Source organism: Urocitellus parryii, chromosome 9 (genome assembly GCF_045843805.1).
Source record: "Urocitellus parryii isolate mUroPar1 chromosome 9, mUroPar1.hap1, whole genome shotgun sequence".
Lineage (NCBI taxonomy): Eukaryota > Metazoa > Chordata > Mammalia > Rodentia > Sciuridae > Urocitellus > Urocitellus parryii.
Window position 1 is genome coordinate 106,563,500 of NC_135539.1, and position 15,050 is coordinate 106,578,549.

The 15,050-nt window shown below is 44.4% G+C and overlaps 2 protein-coding genes across 4 annotated transcripts in view; one reads left to right on the forward strand and one right to left on the reverse strand.

The window, feature by feature from the left end:
- The window catches only part of Pacc1 (proton activated chloride channel 1), a 39,439-nt gene extending 29,053 nt beyond the window's left edge, over positions 1-10,386 (forward strand). For 2 of the 3 annotated variants that reach the window (XM_077802732.1, XM_026387479.2), the window contains 4 exons: positions 3,858-4,000; positions 5,361-5,505; positions 7,585-7,692; positions 9,564-10,386. In XM_077802732.1, the coding sequence (XP_077658858.1) occupies positions 3,858-4,000; positions 5,361-5,505; positions 7,585-7,692; positions 9,564-9,725 (558 nt within the window). In that variant the 3' untranslated portion in view covers positions 9,726-10,386. Of the gene's footprint in view, positions 1-3,857; positions 4,001-5,360; positions 5,506-7,584; positions 7,697-9,563 lie in introns of those variants that run through there. The other variant, XM_077802733.1, reaches the window with a different exon arrangement.
- Positions 10,387-12,435: 2,049 nt separating this feature from the next.
- Ppp2r5a (protein phosphatase 2 regulatory subunit B'alpha) overlaps positions 12,436-15,050 on the reverse strand; it is a 66,368-nt gene continuing 63,753 nt past the window's right edge. Inside the window, exon 13 of the mRNA XM_026387417.2 lies at positions 12,436-13,580. Within this exon, the coding sequence (XP_026243202.1) occupies positions 13,448-13,580 (133 nt within the window). The 3' untranslated portion in view covers positions 12,436-13,447. The remainder of the gene's footprint in view (positions 13,581-15,050) is intronic.

Below are 15,050 nucleotides of genomic sequence, written 5' to 3' on the forward strand. Positions count from 1 at the left end.
AGGGCGGCTCAGGAGGTACAGCCTTCCTTTCCACCTCTAGCTCGGAGTTGGCACGTTCAGAGAACCAGTGTCCTCTGACAGCAGTGTCCTCATGATGGGACAGCCTATTGGCCAAGCCAGCCGAAGCCTTTGCCTTCCCTGTGGAGGCAGAGCTGCTGGGACAGTGTCACTTCTGGGTGACAGATCCTAGAACCATTCTCTCCATGAGCCGAGGGAAGGTTCTGTGCATGGACAGTGGAGATAGCAGAGCTGAGACTGAGCTGCACGGTGGACAGCAGGAGGATACTGAGGGGCAGGAGTCTCTTCCAGAAGCAAAAGACTGGGAGACCCAGGCTGGGCTCCCTGCCCACTCCTGCAAAGCACTCCCAGCTGGCCTGCCGGGGTGCGGGAGAGGAGCAGCAGAGAAACAAATATGCCACTGTGGGACGAACTGCGTCTCAGACCTCTACTTGTTGCCCTGGTCATTAGCGGTCACTAGACACTTATTGGGACCAACAAAGAAAAGGACCAAGATGAACCAGCAGAACCCAGTCCAGAATAGGAAAACGGACTAAAACAAACAGGAGAGCAATTTGTAAAACCCTGAATGTAGAGCAGAATCTGTAATGGAAAGACAGTCTGCACTCCCAGCTCTCTCCATCCCCTCCGTAAAACACGCTGGTGAACGGCTTAGCACCGCCAGGCCTGCCTGGGTTGGCCCTCTTCTTGCCCCAGCCGAGTACCATGCTCAGGAGTCAGCTGCCTTTCTCCCAAACCTGCTTATGCAGTTGTGCTTGTTATAATAGTTTGTAATTTAAGTATCATAAAGACTCATGAAGTAAGGGGACACAAAGAGTTTGTTTTCGTGAAAATGAAGTTAAATGTAGTTGCTGCCTCCAGCTCTGAGTGATGGTTGGTTTTCTCCATCAGGTCCTTAGAGCCCCAAAGCTGTGAACTAACAGGTTATCTCCTCCTCCTCCATCGGCTTCCTGAACTGAAGCCTTGTGGACTAATGCAGGAGACTGGCATGTGGCACTTGCCTCCAGACCCAGCTACTCGGAGACTAGGCAGGGGGATTGCTTGAGCCTAGGAGTTTGAGGTCAGCCTGGGCAACATAGCAAGACTCCCATCTTCATAATAATAATAACAGAAACAAACAGCAGGGGAGGAAGAAGTCAGAACACCAGAGTCCCCATGTGGAAAGGGGGATGGGAGCCCTGCAGGGCAGGACTGCGAGGCTCTTGCCTTGGCATGAAGTCAGCTCCTTGGTTTGACCTTTCTGCTGTCCTAGGGGGAGACTCCTCTGTGCTCTGCCTAATCTGCTGGGAGATCTGCCTTGTGTCCTCGGTGGCCTTGTCTGAAGTGGACAGTAGCAAACCTGCCCTCTCTGGGGTGGCAGATTATGCTGTTCAGCTCCCTGCTTGTGGCATTTGGGGTCCGACCTTAGGTTGAAATTGCACACTTGGAGCTGACTCGTTCTTACCCTCCTCCTCTTGCCTTTGCAATGAGCTTCCTCTTTGCGGAAGCTTCCTCTTTGGCTAGGTGAAAGTGACTCCCATTGAGGGTCTCATCCAGTTTCTTGTTTTCTCAATTTAAGGGTCAATAACTTTCATCAAATACTGTGAACTGCCTTCCAGCCTACAGGATCAGTGTTCCCACCACCCGAGTGCTAAGCGGATGCCTGGATGTTAAGTTTTTCGCTAATCTCATACTCCACTTGCAGCTAACACAGTGTGTGTTGCTCAGAGAAGGGGCTCAGCTCCTGGGTAAAAGCAAACACCCAACTATGGTGGCTGAGAAGATAGAGAGGCCACTTGTCTCTGGGAACCTGCAGGCATGCAGGCAGGGCTGCACCGTGGGCAGTGCCATCTCGTGGGATTGTCTAGCCATAGCTTCCATTCTGTCCCTGTGCTGCCTGCTGGGTGTCATCCTGATCCACATGGACAGTAATGAGGAGGACATGCTCACTCCTGGGAAGGGGAGAAGTGGAGGGCTAGCAGTTCTGCTTTTAGGAAATAATTCAGGACTGCATGAGTCACTGCTGCACATTCCAGGAACTTCATCACATGGCTGCACGTGAGGCCAGAAATGGGGCTCCAGCAAGGTGGCTGTATTTGCTGGAATCGCAGGCTGGGAAGTGCCTTCTTGTGCTGAAGGAGGGAGTCGGTGGGGGAGTCTGGGGACAGTTAGCCTTCTCTGCAGCCGACTTCCAGGAAAATGTCATGGAAAGGATGAAGATAGATGGATGGACAAGGGCTCTGAGAAAATGCAAGAGTAATCAGAAGAGATGGGGTAGCAGTGTGACCATCTAGGTGGAATTCCAGGTGCAGAGGATTCCAGAAGGGGGCTGGTGAATGTTGATCAGAGCTTCCATTCCATGACTCCCCACCAAGAGCTAACAGTCGTCAGTCTTTATGTACAGAACAGGTGCCATTTGTGTGTTTTAGGTAAAACCTGTTTAAAAAAAATACCCTCACCCTAGAGTGTGATTTTAATACCCTCAGAAATTCACGTATCTTCAGTAATAAACCATGAAGATTGGATAGCACCTTTAGTAGATTTGTGTGTGTGTGTGTGTGTGTGTGTGTGTGTGTGTGTGTGAGTGAGATAAACCTCGTTACCTGATAGTATACTCACGCTTTTCAAAGATTTGTAGAACATTTGTAAAAATTGATGTAAAGATACTCTTTTCTCAAATTAGCCCTCCGTTTCATCACCGTTAAAGGGGGCTTTTATGGAAGTAAACAAACTAGTTTGAAAGTACGCTTAGGCCAGGCTCGGTGGCACGTGCCTGTAATCCCAGTGGCTCGGGAGGCTGAGGCAGGAGGATCACGATTTCAAAGCCAGCCTCAGCAACTTAGTGAGTTCCTATTTCTAAATAAAATATCTTTAAAAAGGGCTGGGGATGTGGCTCCATGGGTTCAATCCTTGGTACCAAAAAAAAAAAAAAGTACACTTAGGAGAACACGTGTATGGTAATGACCCAGGCAAGTGCAGGGTGGGAGGAGCACTGTGAGAGGAGGACCCCTCTAAGGCCACAGGTGTCCCAGGAGCAGGGGCTTGGTGCAGAGAGACACCGTGTTTGTGGGCAGTGTCAGAGCCGGGAGTAGACACGTATGGTGGTTCTATACTTGAATCTAGCCTAGAAAAAGGTGGGGGAGGGGATGGCTTTAAAACATTTATTCTTTGTTGGTGGGGTGGGAGTTTCATCCCTGTTTCACACTCGACAAAACTTAAAGGCAGGGTTGGGGCTGTGGCTCAGTGTTAGAGCACTTGTCTAGCATGTGTGAGGCACTGGGTTCGATTCTCAGCATCTCATATAAATAAATAAAATAAAGGTCTATCAACAACTAAAGAAATATTAAAAAAAAAATAAAAACAACAAAAAACCTTAAAGGCAAGTGTGTGAGTATCTCAATGTGTAAAAGATTTAAAAAGTCCTAGAAAGAAATAAGAACATTGATGGAATTCTGGCTTACTTTTTCACAAGCGAAATCCAGAAACCATAAAGAAAAAGATCTACAGATTTGATTGTAAAGTACAAATTGATTGTTATATGTAAAGCTTCCATATAAAAAATAATATTAGCAACTAAATTAAGAGAAAAGTGACAGACTGGAAGAAACAGATGGAAGTGAACAATCTTACTAAACAAAGGTGAGTGTAGCTCCACCGGCCAGCAAGAGAAGTGGGCTGTATCGTGTGTGTGTGTGTGTGTGTGTGTGTGTGTGTGTGTGCGCGCGCGAGCTAGGTAAGAAGCAATGGCTGTCTCATCAGTCCTTTTGCTGTTAGACGTAAAAGCCTCTGTGTGCCCAGGTGAGGGTCTGGGGACCAGGCAGTCCTCTCATGACTGAGATTCTGCATTTGTGCCCCTGCAGAAATCTGCCCTGGTTGTCCAGGGGCCCCGGGAAGTGAAGAAGCGGGAGCTGGTCTTCCTCCAGTTCCGCCTGAACGAGAGCAGCGAGGACTTCAGCGCCATCGACTACCTCCTGTTCTCTTCCTTCCAGGAGTTCTTGCAAAGGTGGCCTCTCAGGGTTCATGGTGGTCTTGCTATCAGCTTTTTACCTTCTTCCAGACTTGTGGACCCCATGCTGAGGATGTAGGGGTGAGGGCAGGGCACAGTTGCAGATGTCCCGTGGCTAGGGAAGGGCCAGTGAGCTCAGCCTGTCCATTGAATTGTCACTGCAGAGTTGAGCAGATCTGGTGTGGAAGAGCGTCCTTGCTCTCACAGAGTGTGGTCCTAAGACTTCATTGGGTCTGGCCCATTGCCTGGGGCTGCTGGAGGGTAGCAGGGGCTGCCTTCTATCCGTCAGCCCCTGTGATGACAGGTCCCCACCTGGGACCTTGGTTTCTCCTGGCGCATGCATAGAAACTTAGGCGCAGTGTGCTTGCCGTAGCTGCCGTTGGTCTTTCTTTATGGTGAATCTGTCCTGATTATCATAAAAACATGCTGCTTTGGGGACACATTTTGGTGCCATCTCTGGGACACATTGTGGTGCATCTCTGGTGCTCATTAGATTGGGAGCATTTTCTGCATGTCTCCACCAGGTCCTGCTGAGCCCTGGGGCACCAATCATAGAAAGTAGGGTGGCTGCAGGGTGGCACGAATACCAGTCACACCTCCCCTGAACAGGAGGGAGCTGCCTCCACTGTCCCCTACCACTGCCGCTCCGTCCTTCTACCCAGAGCTCAGAGCCTCTGCTCTAGCATTTTCCTCCTGTTCTGCCCCTGTAGTTCTGTCTCCTGTCTGTCTTGCCTTCTTCCTGGAAGGCTTTTCAGAGGTGCCTGGCTCCTTCAATGAGCTTCCTCACACCATGCTGAGGTTTCTGTTTGCCTCTGCACACTTGTTCTCCTGCATCTGCACCACCCTAGGCCAGATGGGGTAGGCATCCCTTCTGGCCAAGACCTCCCCTGTCCCAGGAATCCTCTTTCCCCCTCTTGGCCTTATAGAGGAGCTGAAAGGCCAGTGAGGGCTGCCTCACGGCTCTGCTCAAGTCCAGTTCTCTGAGGAGCTGGGGACACCAGTTGTAGGAGCTTCTGCAATCTAAGTGCTAATTGCTGTGGGAGCCGTAGCAGGAGCGAGTGGGAGGGAGGAGGAATTCTCCCATTGGCAGCTGCAGGGATCTGGTTCCTGTCCCAGGCTGGTCCCAACTCTCCTTGGAAATCAAATGAAGAGCAAGCAGGGACGGACCTTGCTTTTGCTGTTGACTGACAAACAGTCCTATTGAGGCAGTCAAGTTTTGGAGGGAAAGCAGGGAGCAGCCAGTGTCCTGGTTGTGCCAGCAAAGCAGCTTGAGGCAGGGGCTGGAGTTTGAGTCTGGCCACGGTGGGCTCCTGCTGGCAGGCCTGGATTAACTCGGACCTTTCTTCTGTCCTCCAAGCTCAGACAAGGCGGGCTTCATGCAGGCCTGTGAGAGCGCTTATTCCAGCTGGAAGTTCTCTGGGGGCTTCCGTACCTGGGTCAAGATGTCCCTGGTGAAGACTAAGGAGGAGGATGGGCGGGAAGCAGTGGAGTTCCGGCAGGAGGTAGGTGGCTCTGAGTTTGCTTGGGACTGTTGGGGATTTTTCCAAACTTGAGTCTAGGGTGGAGGGAAGTTTTGCAGAAAAGGGTTCTTTTGAGCAGGATCCTAGGGATGAGTAGACCTTCACTAGGAGAAGGCAGACCCTGGCAAATGCATCACATGCCACACCAGGGATCGGCATGCTCTGGACGCGGTGTGTGGCTGGCCTGGCCATCCTTGGCGTTTTTCACAAATACAGATGTGGAACAGCGATCAGGGTAACACACCTAGCTACATCTGATATCCCAGGCCAGCAGAACTCTGAGAAGCTGGCAGCAGCATAGGGAATGATTATTTGCAGGGAAGAAAGACTAGACACAGGAATGTCTGAAGGGCTGTGAGCATGATGATCATTGTATGCAGGAGGAAAAGACTGTTTATATTTATCTCATCCTTTTAACGTTTCTATTGTCCAATGTTTTATATATATATATATATATATATATATGAGCAGAACAGTTATAGTGCACATTCTATCACTTGTAAAGTTATAAATGTAAACATATTAGATGCATACTGAGACTTTTTTTTATAACAAAGTCTGTTGGAAAAAACCTTCAGTCCACTGACCTTGAGCTGGGAGATGTGCTGGGCTTCCCTTCCTGTGATCCCGAGAGAGCTGGGAGGTCCATGGGAAAAGGCATGGAGGTGGGCGACCTTGAGGGGGCAGTTGGTCCATCATGAGCAAAAACAGTTCACTGTCACTGTGTCTGGGGCTTCTACCTGCAGTGGCCCTCCTCCTCTTCCATCCACTTAGAGCTGGGCTACCTTGTGTGTATGTGGCTGGGTGCTGCAGAGGAAGAGGGAGGAGACAGCTGTCTGTCCTCACCTCTATTCCTCCCAAGGCAATCTTTTTGGTCTGGACTATGGGGTCAGCATTAGGAAAAGTCTGGGCTGGAATGGAAGGACCCCTCTAAAAGAGTGGGCTCTGTGGCCAGAAGTTATGTACAAGTCCAGGTGGGGACTGTCCAGGTGGACTTGAAATTGCTTCTTTGTGAGCTGGTTCCTAGGACTATTAAGGAACAGGCTTTTTTCCTGCCTCAAGAGGTGCCCTTGACCCCAGATCCTTAAAATATTCCTGTTTGGTAAGCCACCTGTCACCTGGATTCTTACTCTGTACTATGCTCCTTAGAACTCCAGGCCCTTCTCTGGCCCCACAGAGGCTCTGAGAAAGGTGGTGTTGGTGTAGCTCATTGTTAGGTGCAGCCTCCACCTGGTGGCTCTGACAGTGATCTGAAACTAAAGGGCTGAAACCCTCAGTGAACCTATGCTTAGGGGATTTTTTTGGTGCCTTTTATTACTGTCTGAATGGGAAATTTTTTGGCAGGATGATGAGCTCTTTTGTTTTTTTCCATGAGCTCTTTTGAACAAAACTCAAAAAAAAAGTTTTTATATTATGCTTTTGAGTATCAAATGCTTCCACACGGATTTTTTTTTTTTCATTTGATCCTCATCATTCCACAGTGAGGTAAACATTTTATCCTGCTTTATGGGCTCAGATCAGAGGGTGGACCCATGCCCCTGGGCTGAGGCTGGCTGGCCAGCCTGGAACCTGTCTGCTCTCCATGATGCCACGTAGTCACTTTATTATTTGATAACCAGGTCTTACCATGCACACCTACTAAATATTTATAAGGAAGGCTTAGCTCTGTGGATCTGGGACCTATAATTGTTCCTGTAGACTTTTTGTGTTGAAATACCTAATCCTTAAGATCAAGTGTTTTAGAATTTGGGATTTTTTTTGCTTTTAATTGGGACTCTTCCATGGTAGTCTATATATATAATTGAGAGTATAGGCCCCTGGTGAAAAATTTCAGTAACTACTCAAAACACGTGTTGGACATCTCAGATCCTGTTTCCCAAAACTGTGGACACCACGGTGAAGCCTCAGGAACTATACTGGTTTGGGCATCTTCTGTATACAAGTTCTTTGGGTCTTTCTCCAAAAGATGGTGTCAGAAAAGCTGGAGTCTAAGACCCCCTTCCTGCTCTTTCAGGCAATGGAGGGCCCAGGGTGGTAATGCTTTCTCTCCTCCATGTCTAGACCAGCGTGGTTAACTACATTGACCAGAGGCCAGCTGCCGAGAAAAGCGCTCAGTTGTTCTTTGTGGTCTTTGAATGGAAAGATCCTTTCATCCAGAAAGTCCAAGATGTGAGTAGTATTTAAGATTTTGAGAGCGATTTTCCTGAAGCCTTCTTGCAGGCTTAGTCTACCTTGGTGTCCTCAACTTCTTTTAGCGCATCAAGCAGCTTGCAATTTATACTTATGACATTGATGTTATAGTATGTAGTTTATTTAGTTGACCTTGTCTTCATCTAGACTCTTGTCCCTCCAGAGAGGAGGCTCATAATGTTCACCATGACTCTCTGATAACTAGTAGAGAGCTTAGCACCGAGGAGCCGCTCAGTGTAATATTAATTGACTAAATAGAAAGCATGAAGCTACTATATAGACTACTATTAGAATTCATTCTTTTTTAAAGGGTCTGTACAAGATAGATAGGTACTTACTATTTGTGGTAAGTCAGGGCAGAAAGGCACAAATAATTGAAGCATCAATGAATGCCCAGATCCTCAGACTCAACAACCTTGGAAGGAGAGACATAATTGAAAGGCTTTGCAAAAGGAACATTCACTGGCTCCACATTCACTAGAGCCAGACCTGAGTCTAAAAATCACCAAGTGTCCTGACAGGATCATGGCTTAGGGCAAGAAATTTCATAGTTTTAGCCTCAACCTTGTACTCTTGGGACCAAGTAGGGATTTTGTAAGACAGCTGTCTTCCTTGCCACCCTACTGTTACTGCTACAAGGCTGTGTAGAAAAGAGTAGATGCAAAGGCTTACTGAGAAGACTCCGGGTAGAAGGATACTAGCTTTGAGCTGTACCTGTAAAATGTGCATTTGAACCTTTTTTTTTTAAACTTACTGTATTCAGCATGAGGTGCCTGTTTTGGGCTAAGTGGAGCCTATTCACAGAGGCAAGCTTTTCTTGAGTCATCACTTGGCTTCCCAGCAATCCAGAATGGTGGTGGTGTAGCCATTTCACCTGTGGGAACCCTGAGGCTTATTCTGTCTCAGGTCACCCTGCTAAACTGGGCTTCCAAGTGTTTTTGTTTGAACTTGGTTGGGAATTTAGACATTGAATAGAAAGCCCCTGCCTCCAAGTGTTTACATTTAGTGAGGCAGCAATCTATTGCTTTAAATAACTAATAACAGAGGCAAGTACCTATCAAAATTGTTCGTAGGATAAATAGCTTTGCTGAGATACAGAGAGGGTTTTGGCTTAGTGGTCAGAGAAAGCGCTGAGATTTTGATGGATTGGTAAATCAGGATAGGAGAACATCACAGGCAGGGGACCGTGAAACTAAGGTGTATGAGATGGGAAAAAAACAAGAGGAACTCACCTTCTTGTAGGTTGGGTATAGTTGTAGGGAAATTGATCTTAAGGCAAAGCTGTTGTTAAATTAGCCACAAAATTAAAGCTCAGGGGGCTGATTGTGGCTCAGTGGTAGAGCACTTGCCTAGCATGTGTGAGGCACTGGATTCGATTCTCAGCACCACATATAAATAAATAAAATAGAAGTCTATCAATATATAAAAAAAAAATTTAAAAAGTTAAAGCTCAGTATGGAATACTATATTGTTTGTATAGAGATTTTTAAAAAATTTTTGTTTTGTAGTTGTACATGGACAGAATGCCTTTATTTTATTTGTATATGGTACCTCACATATTGCTACCCCTGTCACTGAGCTTCAGCTTCAGCCCTGTACAGAGATTTTTGAGAAACAATTTTTTTCTTCCAGAATCTCTTGTAAGGGATTTGTATTTTTCTCCTCAGTCTGAGCTGTGGACATAAAAGGTATAGTCTGAAGGAAGTTCAGAGCTAGGACAGCTTCAGAACACAGGTGTTTTCTTGTCACCTCAATAAATTTGCGAGTGTGGTTTGACAGTAACACCTGTATGATTTAATAATGAAGACTGAAGAAGCAAGCCAGTAACCCCGGATTTGCTTGTTTTGCAGATAATCACAGCCAATCCTTGGAACACAATTGCTCTTCTCTGTGGGGCTTTCTTGGCATTATTTAAAGCAGCGGAGTTTGCCAAACTCAGTGTGAAATGGATGATCAAAATTAGGAAGCGATACCTCAAGAGAAGAGGTCAGGCCACAAACCACATAAGCTGAAGCCACCTGTGCGACCAGGGAACTGCCCGCAGTCACGGAAGTCCTCACCACTTCCATTTTGACATCGGAGCCACCAGCAATCCTGTATTTACTTGAAGAAAAGGGGCCTCGCAGGGAGGAACAGCCTGTCAAACTGGAACTCCTAACTCAGAAAGAGGCTGATTCCAGCTTGATGGAAAAGATCCAGTGGATAACCTGAAAGTTATTTAAGTATTTAAATTATTAATGAACATTTCACAGAGCTGTCCAATGCCTTAGGAGTGGGGCTGTGGAAGGTGCCTTTCTTCCTGTTTGGTTCACTGAATAGCTAAGGTCCAGCAGGATACTTAAGGCTCTCCTTTGTCGTTTTTCTTTGACGTTTTTGAAGTAGACAGAAGAAAATGTGATTTTCTCTTTACCAAAAATCCTGTCTACCAAGATGTGCAGGTCATACTTTGGAACTTGTGCACTGTACTCAAAACCCTTTGACATCCTCTACCATCTGTGTTGTCCAGGCTCTGACTAAGCTCTCTGAATGTTAACTATTAAATGAGACTTTAAAAGCCACTAGAAACTAGTGATTAAATTTCTCGTGGACTCACTAGTCTCCACCTGCTCTGGGTGGAGTCTGTGTTAATGCAGGTCTAAGTGATTAACACTCAAAAGCACTAGGAGATGTACCTAGCAGGTGCCTACTCAAGTATATTCTGATTTCATTAACAGGTAAATAAAAGTTGAGTTAATACGAAAGGAATAGTCTGCCATTATTGAAATCAACAGGAACCAACCAATATCTTTCATGCTGTTATCTCCAAACAAAAGGCAGCATAGCATGGGTCTGGAATCCCAGCATGGAGCTGACGTCTGAGGTAGGTCATGACTGATTCCAGGGCAGGTAAGTTGGGCATGATGATTGATGGTAGGTGGCCAGGAAGAGGGGTCTATCACAGACCATGAATAAACTGGGCAGTGCATCCTCCAAAACTACCTGTCTGAGAAAGGGGAATGCAGTGTGACTCTCAAAGCTATTGGTCTAGCTTTTGACAGAGATGAGAACCCAAAAAACCTAGGTAGTTTTCACACTGACTGAGGATCATAAAAATTGTTTTCAGAATTTCAAATTATTTAGATGGCCATCGCATACAAAGAAGGTATGGTAGTGTGTTCTGAACTCACAATCTGGCTTTAGATAATCCAAAGAGAACAACTCAGATGTCTAAATAGGACATTTTTATCTTGTGTCTAACTTAGCAGTAAGAAACCTTTGGTTGAATAGTAAAAATGAACTTGTGTAAAGAAATAGTTACTGCTACTATTGTGTTCCACAAAAGCATGAGAATTCAAATTTTAGCCTAAGTGTCTCTATTAACTTTTATTTAGGGTAAATGCAAAGCCAAGCATAAAAGCTTATAATTTTTTTTTTTTTTTTTAGAGAGAGTGAGAGAGGAGAGAGAGAGAGAGAGAATTTTTAATATTTATTTTTTAGTTCTCGGCGGATACAACATCTTTGTTGGTATGTGGTGCTGAGGATCGAACCCGGGCCGCACGCATGCCAGGCGAGCGCGCTACCGCTGAGCCACATCTCCAGCCCTAAAAGCTTATATTAATAGTATTGAAAATTAGTTTTATGTTTTTAAAGCATCTCTAAGGACGTAGTTCAGTGGCAGAGCATGTACTTATTTGTGTGTGTGAAACCCTGGGTTCAATCCCCACCACCAAATAAAAAATTCAAAAAATAAGCCAACTAAAATCCTTTTAATGTTACTGAAATAGCTAATAAAATTTGCCCCAATGAACATGCTAAAACTATCCCATATTGTGGAAAGTGGGGAGACCTATTAAATGTGCTTTAGAAAATAAGCATAAATATTTAATAACAAATATTTAAGTAAATATTTAATAAATAGGAAATAAGTAAGCACATTTACCTGTTCAAAAAAATAAAAAACAAACCTTTAACAACTATTAGTTGCAGCCTGTAAAAATGTACTCTAGCTGCTCTTTAGTAAAAGAAATATTCCTAAACTTACAAAATAGACATTTAGATGTGACTTTTGCTTTTTGGAAAGTCAAGAGCTCGCCTTCCTGTGTGTTATAGGATCATCCCTTAGCTGTGGGGTCTCTGGCTGTCAGCACTGCTGCTGGCCTGGGGCTAGTGTGGCAGGCCGGGACCCCCTTGATACCTCTCCCACTTGAGACTAGTCCGACAAGAACCACTGTGCAGGAAGGGAGAGTTTCTCCTCAGGCCACAGAGAGCAGAGGATGCCCTTCACAGTGACCTGGGAGTATTGTGTAGCGCCTCTGGTGGTTTCTGACTGATGTTAAAGAAGTAGGTGTAAGTATCAGTAGCTGAAAATATGTCATTACAGTAATGCCTGACTTTCATCTGCCAGTCTCCTTGCCCTTCACAAAACGGGCTGTTATGTCTTATGGATTATGAGATTTATCATCTTGGTTCTGTTTTAATTAAAACTGGATTTAGAGGTAAACATGAAAGAAGATGGAAGGATATTTGAGAACTTAGAATTTGATGAAAATACTCTGTAAAACAGATAAAGTTGGTAAATGGCTAGAACACTAACCTTCGGCCCACAATCTTCTTATTTTTAATTGGAATGCATTCTGCAATTTGTCTTTATTTTCTGTAAATATGCATATGTATGTTAAAGGGGAGCGTGCTTGCAGCTGAAAAAAGCAAAGATCACATAAGGCAAAATACAAACATAGACTTTATTAAATGCTGCTCAATCCCCCAATGAAGATCTTTCATTACAAAACACTTTTCCACACAACTGCAAGTTAAGAGATTGGAATGGTACTCTGATAACAAAAGATGTGAGAAATACTTGACCAGGTAAAAACATACAAGACCTCTATGTAGTCAACTTTTTCAGAACTCTACAGAGGAAGCCTACTGCATTCCCTTTAAATAAAGCCAGGCAGTGACAACTAGCAATCTGCACCACCACACTGTGGGACTCCATCCCTGGGTCAGGAGGGCCTGGGGAAGGGGCAGGTACGGGGACTGGAAAGGCCCTGCCTCCAGCCTTGCAGAGAAAGAGGAGGAATGAACCCAGAGGCCAGCCGAGTGCTCACTCTGGGGTGTTGCAGGTGAAGGGGGACATTCATGAGGAACAATCTGAAGAATTTTGGTTTACTTTCCCAGCTTTTATTTATATTTTGTGCTTTAAAAGCCTGGAGATTTAAGGTTTTGCTCAAATTCCAGAGTACAGTAATATACTTTAGGGCAGGTTATCCCACCATCCTGTTTCTGGGAGAGACAAGGGGAAAGCTGAGGATGATACCTTAGTTTTATTTCAGGAAGTATTCTTTTTCCTAAGATGTAACTAAGGTCTGCAGCAATGTCAAAAGCACATTATAAAAGGGGAAAATATACAGAGCGGACTATTTGATCTATGTGCAACACAATCAAAAAAGAATTCAAGTCATAATTCTTACCACTCCCATAATTATCTCACTCATATCATAGATGATAGAATTCATTTCTGTGAAACTTCAGAAGTGACACAATAAATCAATGATTAGACAAAGGTTACAATATACTGTGGCCATGATACAGCACATGGCTATGTTTAGTCCATATATATTTTTCATTTACAGTTGCCAGAAAAAAAATTGGCCTTTTAATTATATTATATTGATGAGGTTTGCTTTGCAATTTTTACATACTCAAAAAAAGTGTACAAAACTCTGCCTATCCAGCACACGTGATAGGCTGTTTTTTATTCGGCACTTTTATTGCTGAGAATACTGTGCATGTTGTAAGCACTGTTCTGTTTTTCAAGAGCTTTCTTTAGCTTTAGCTCCTCTAATTTCTTCCATAATTCTTCACGTTCCAATTCCTTCTTCTTCTCTCTGTAGATAAATCACAATTTTTGTAATCAGGAATTCTTTCAGAAGCTAAAAAAAAAGCTGTTTGGTAGTTTATTGGAGGACACGCTGTTGGCCCACAAGTCACTCAGATCCCTCTTCTACAGTGCTGGTGTTCAGCTACCAGGAGCATCTGAGTTCTCTTTGTCACTATCGTAAGTGTAATTAGTCTGTTCATCTCTTGTACCAACTGAAGGTGACCACTGGCTTTCCCTCCCAATACATGACCACTACCACAACCCTGCTTTATTGTAAATAACGCACTTTGACATTAAGTTTCTAATGTTAACTTCTTGTGGTCAGTGTAGCAGCTGGATCACTATGACAGACCAACGGCAGTGGCCACAAGGGCAGTCTGAAGCACCTTCCTGTTGTATCTCTAGTCACAACCAGTTGGTATCTTACTCTCTTCTGTCTCTCTCTCTCCCTCTTTTTAATGTTTATTTTTTAGTTGTACATAATACCTTTATTTTGTTTATTTTTATGTGGTGCTGAGGGTCGAACCCAGGGTCTTGCACATGCAAGGTGAGCACTCTACCGCTGAGCCACAACCCCAGCCCTCTCTTTCATATCAAATGAAAACCTTGAAGTTTGAACAGCCAATGTCAAGATAGTTTATATGTTGCTTCAACAACTTAATTTCAGTTCCAAAAGAAATTTATTCTGTGGCACTGGGGATTGAACCCAGGGCACTCTACCCTGAGCTACATCCCCATTCTTTTTTATTTTGTGAGATAGGGTCTCACTAAGTTGCTGAGGCTGGCCTTGAACTCATGAAGCCTCCTGCCTCCCAAGTTGCTGGAATTACCATCACACCCAGCTAAGGGAAACATTTCTTTCCATTGCTTCCTGGGAGTCAAATCATGTGCCTAATTTCTATTCCTGCCTGAAAGACTGCTATTTAAGAAAAATAATACATTGGGTTATTGAAGGGCTAGCTTCTTTCCTTACTTGGCAAAAGAAAGCCATTACTAGGAATTTGTAGTAAAAACGCCAGCTTTTCTGAATAGAATAGATAATATGCTTTTTAGAAGTAAATAGTAGCTGTTATCCTTGAATGATGGGTAGACTTAGGTACACTGATTACTTACCTATCTTCTTACTTTTAAAAACAATTTACTTTCCATATATTTATTTCAAGACTATAATAATAATTGGTGAAATTCTCAAAGAGGTAACCACTAAGCCATGTTTCTAAAGGCTGATATGAACTGTCATTTCTCCTCTAAAATATATTTGACACAAGGAACAGCACATCACTAGTACCTGAGTATATCATTATGTGAGTTCCCTCTTCCTAAAGAACCACACTGCCCTTTGAACCCACTTTCTGGGATTCACAGCATCAGAACTACCAAAACTATTACACAAGGAACAAGTGAAGAATGATGCTCACTATGGAAGCCCACATGCACAAAAGTGATTTCCATAAATGGAAGAAATCAAATTGTATAA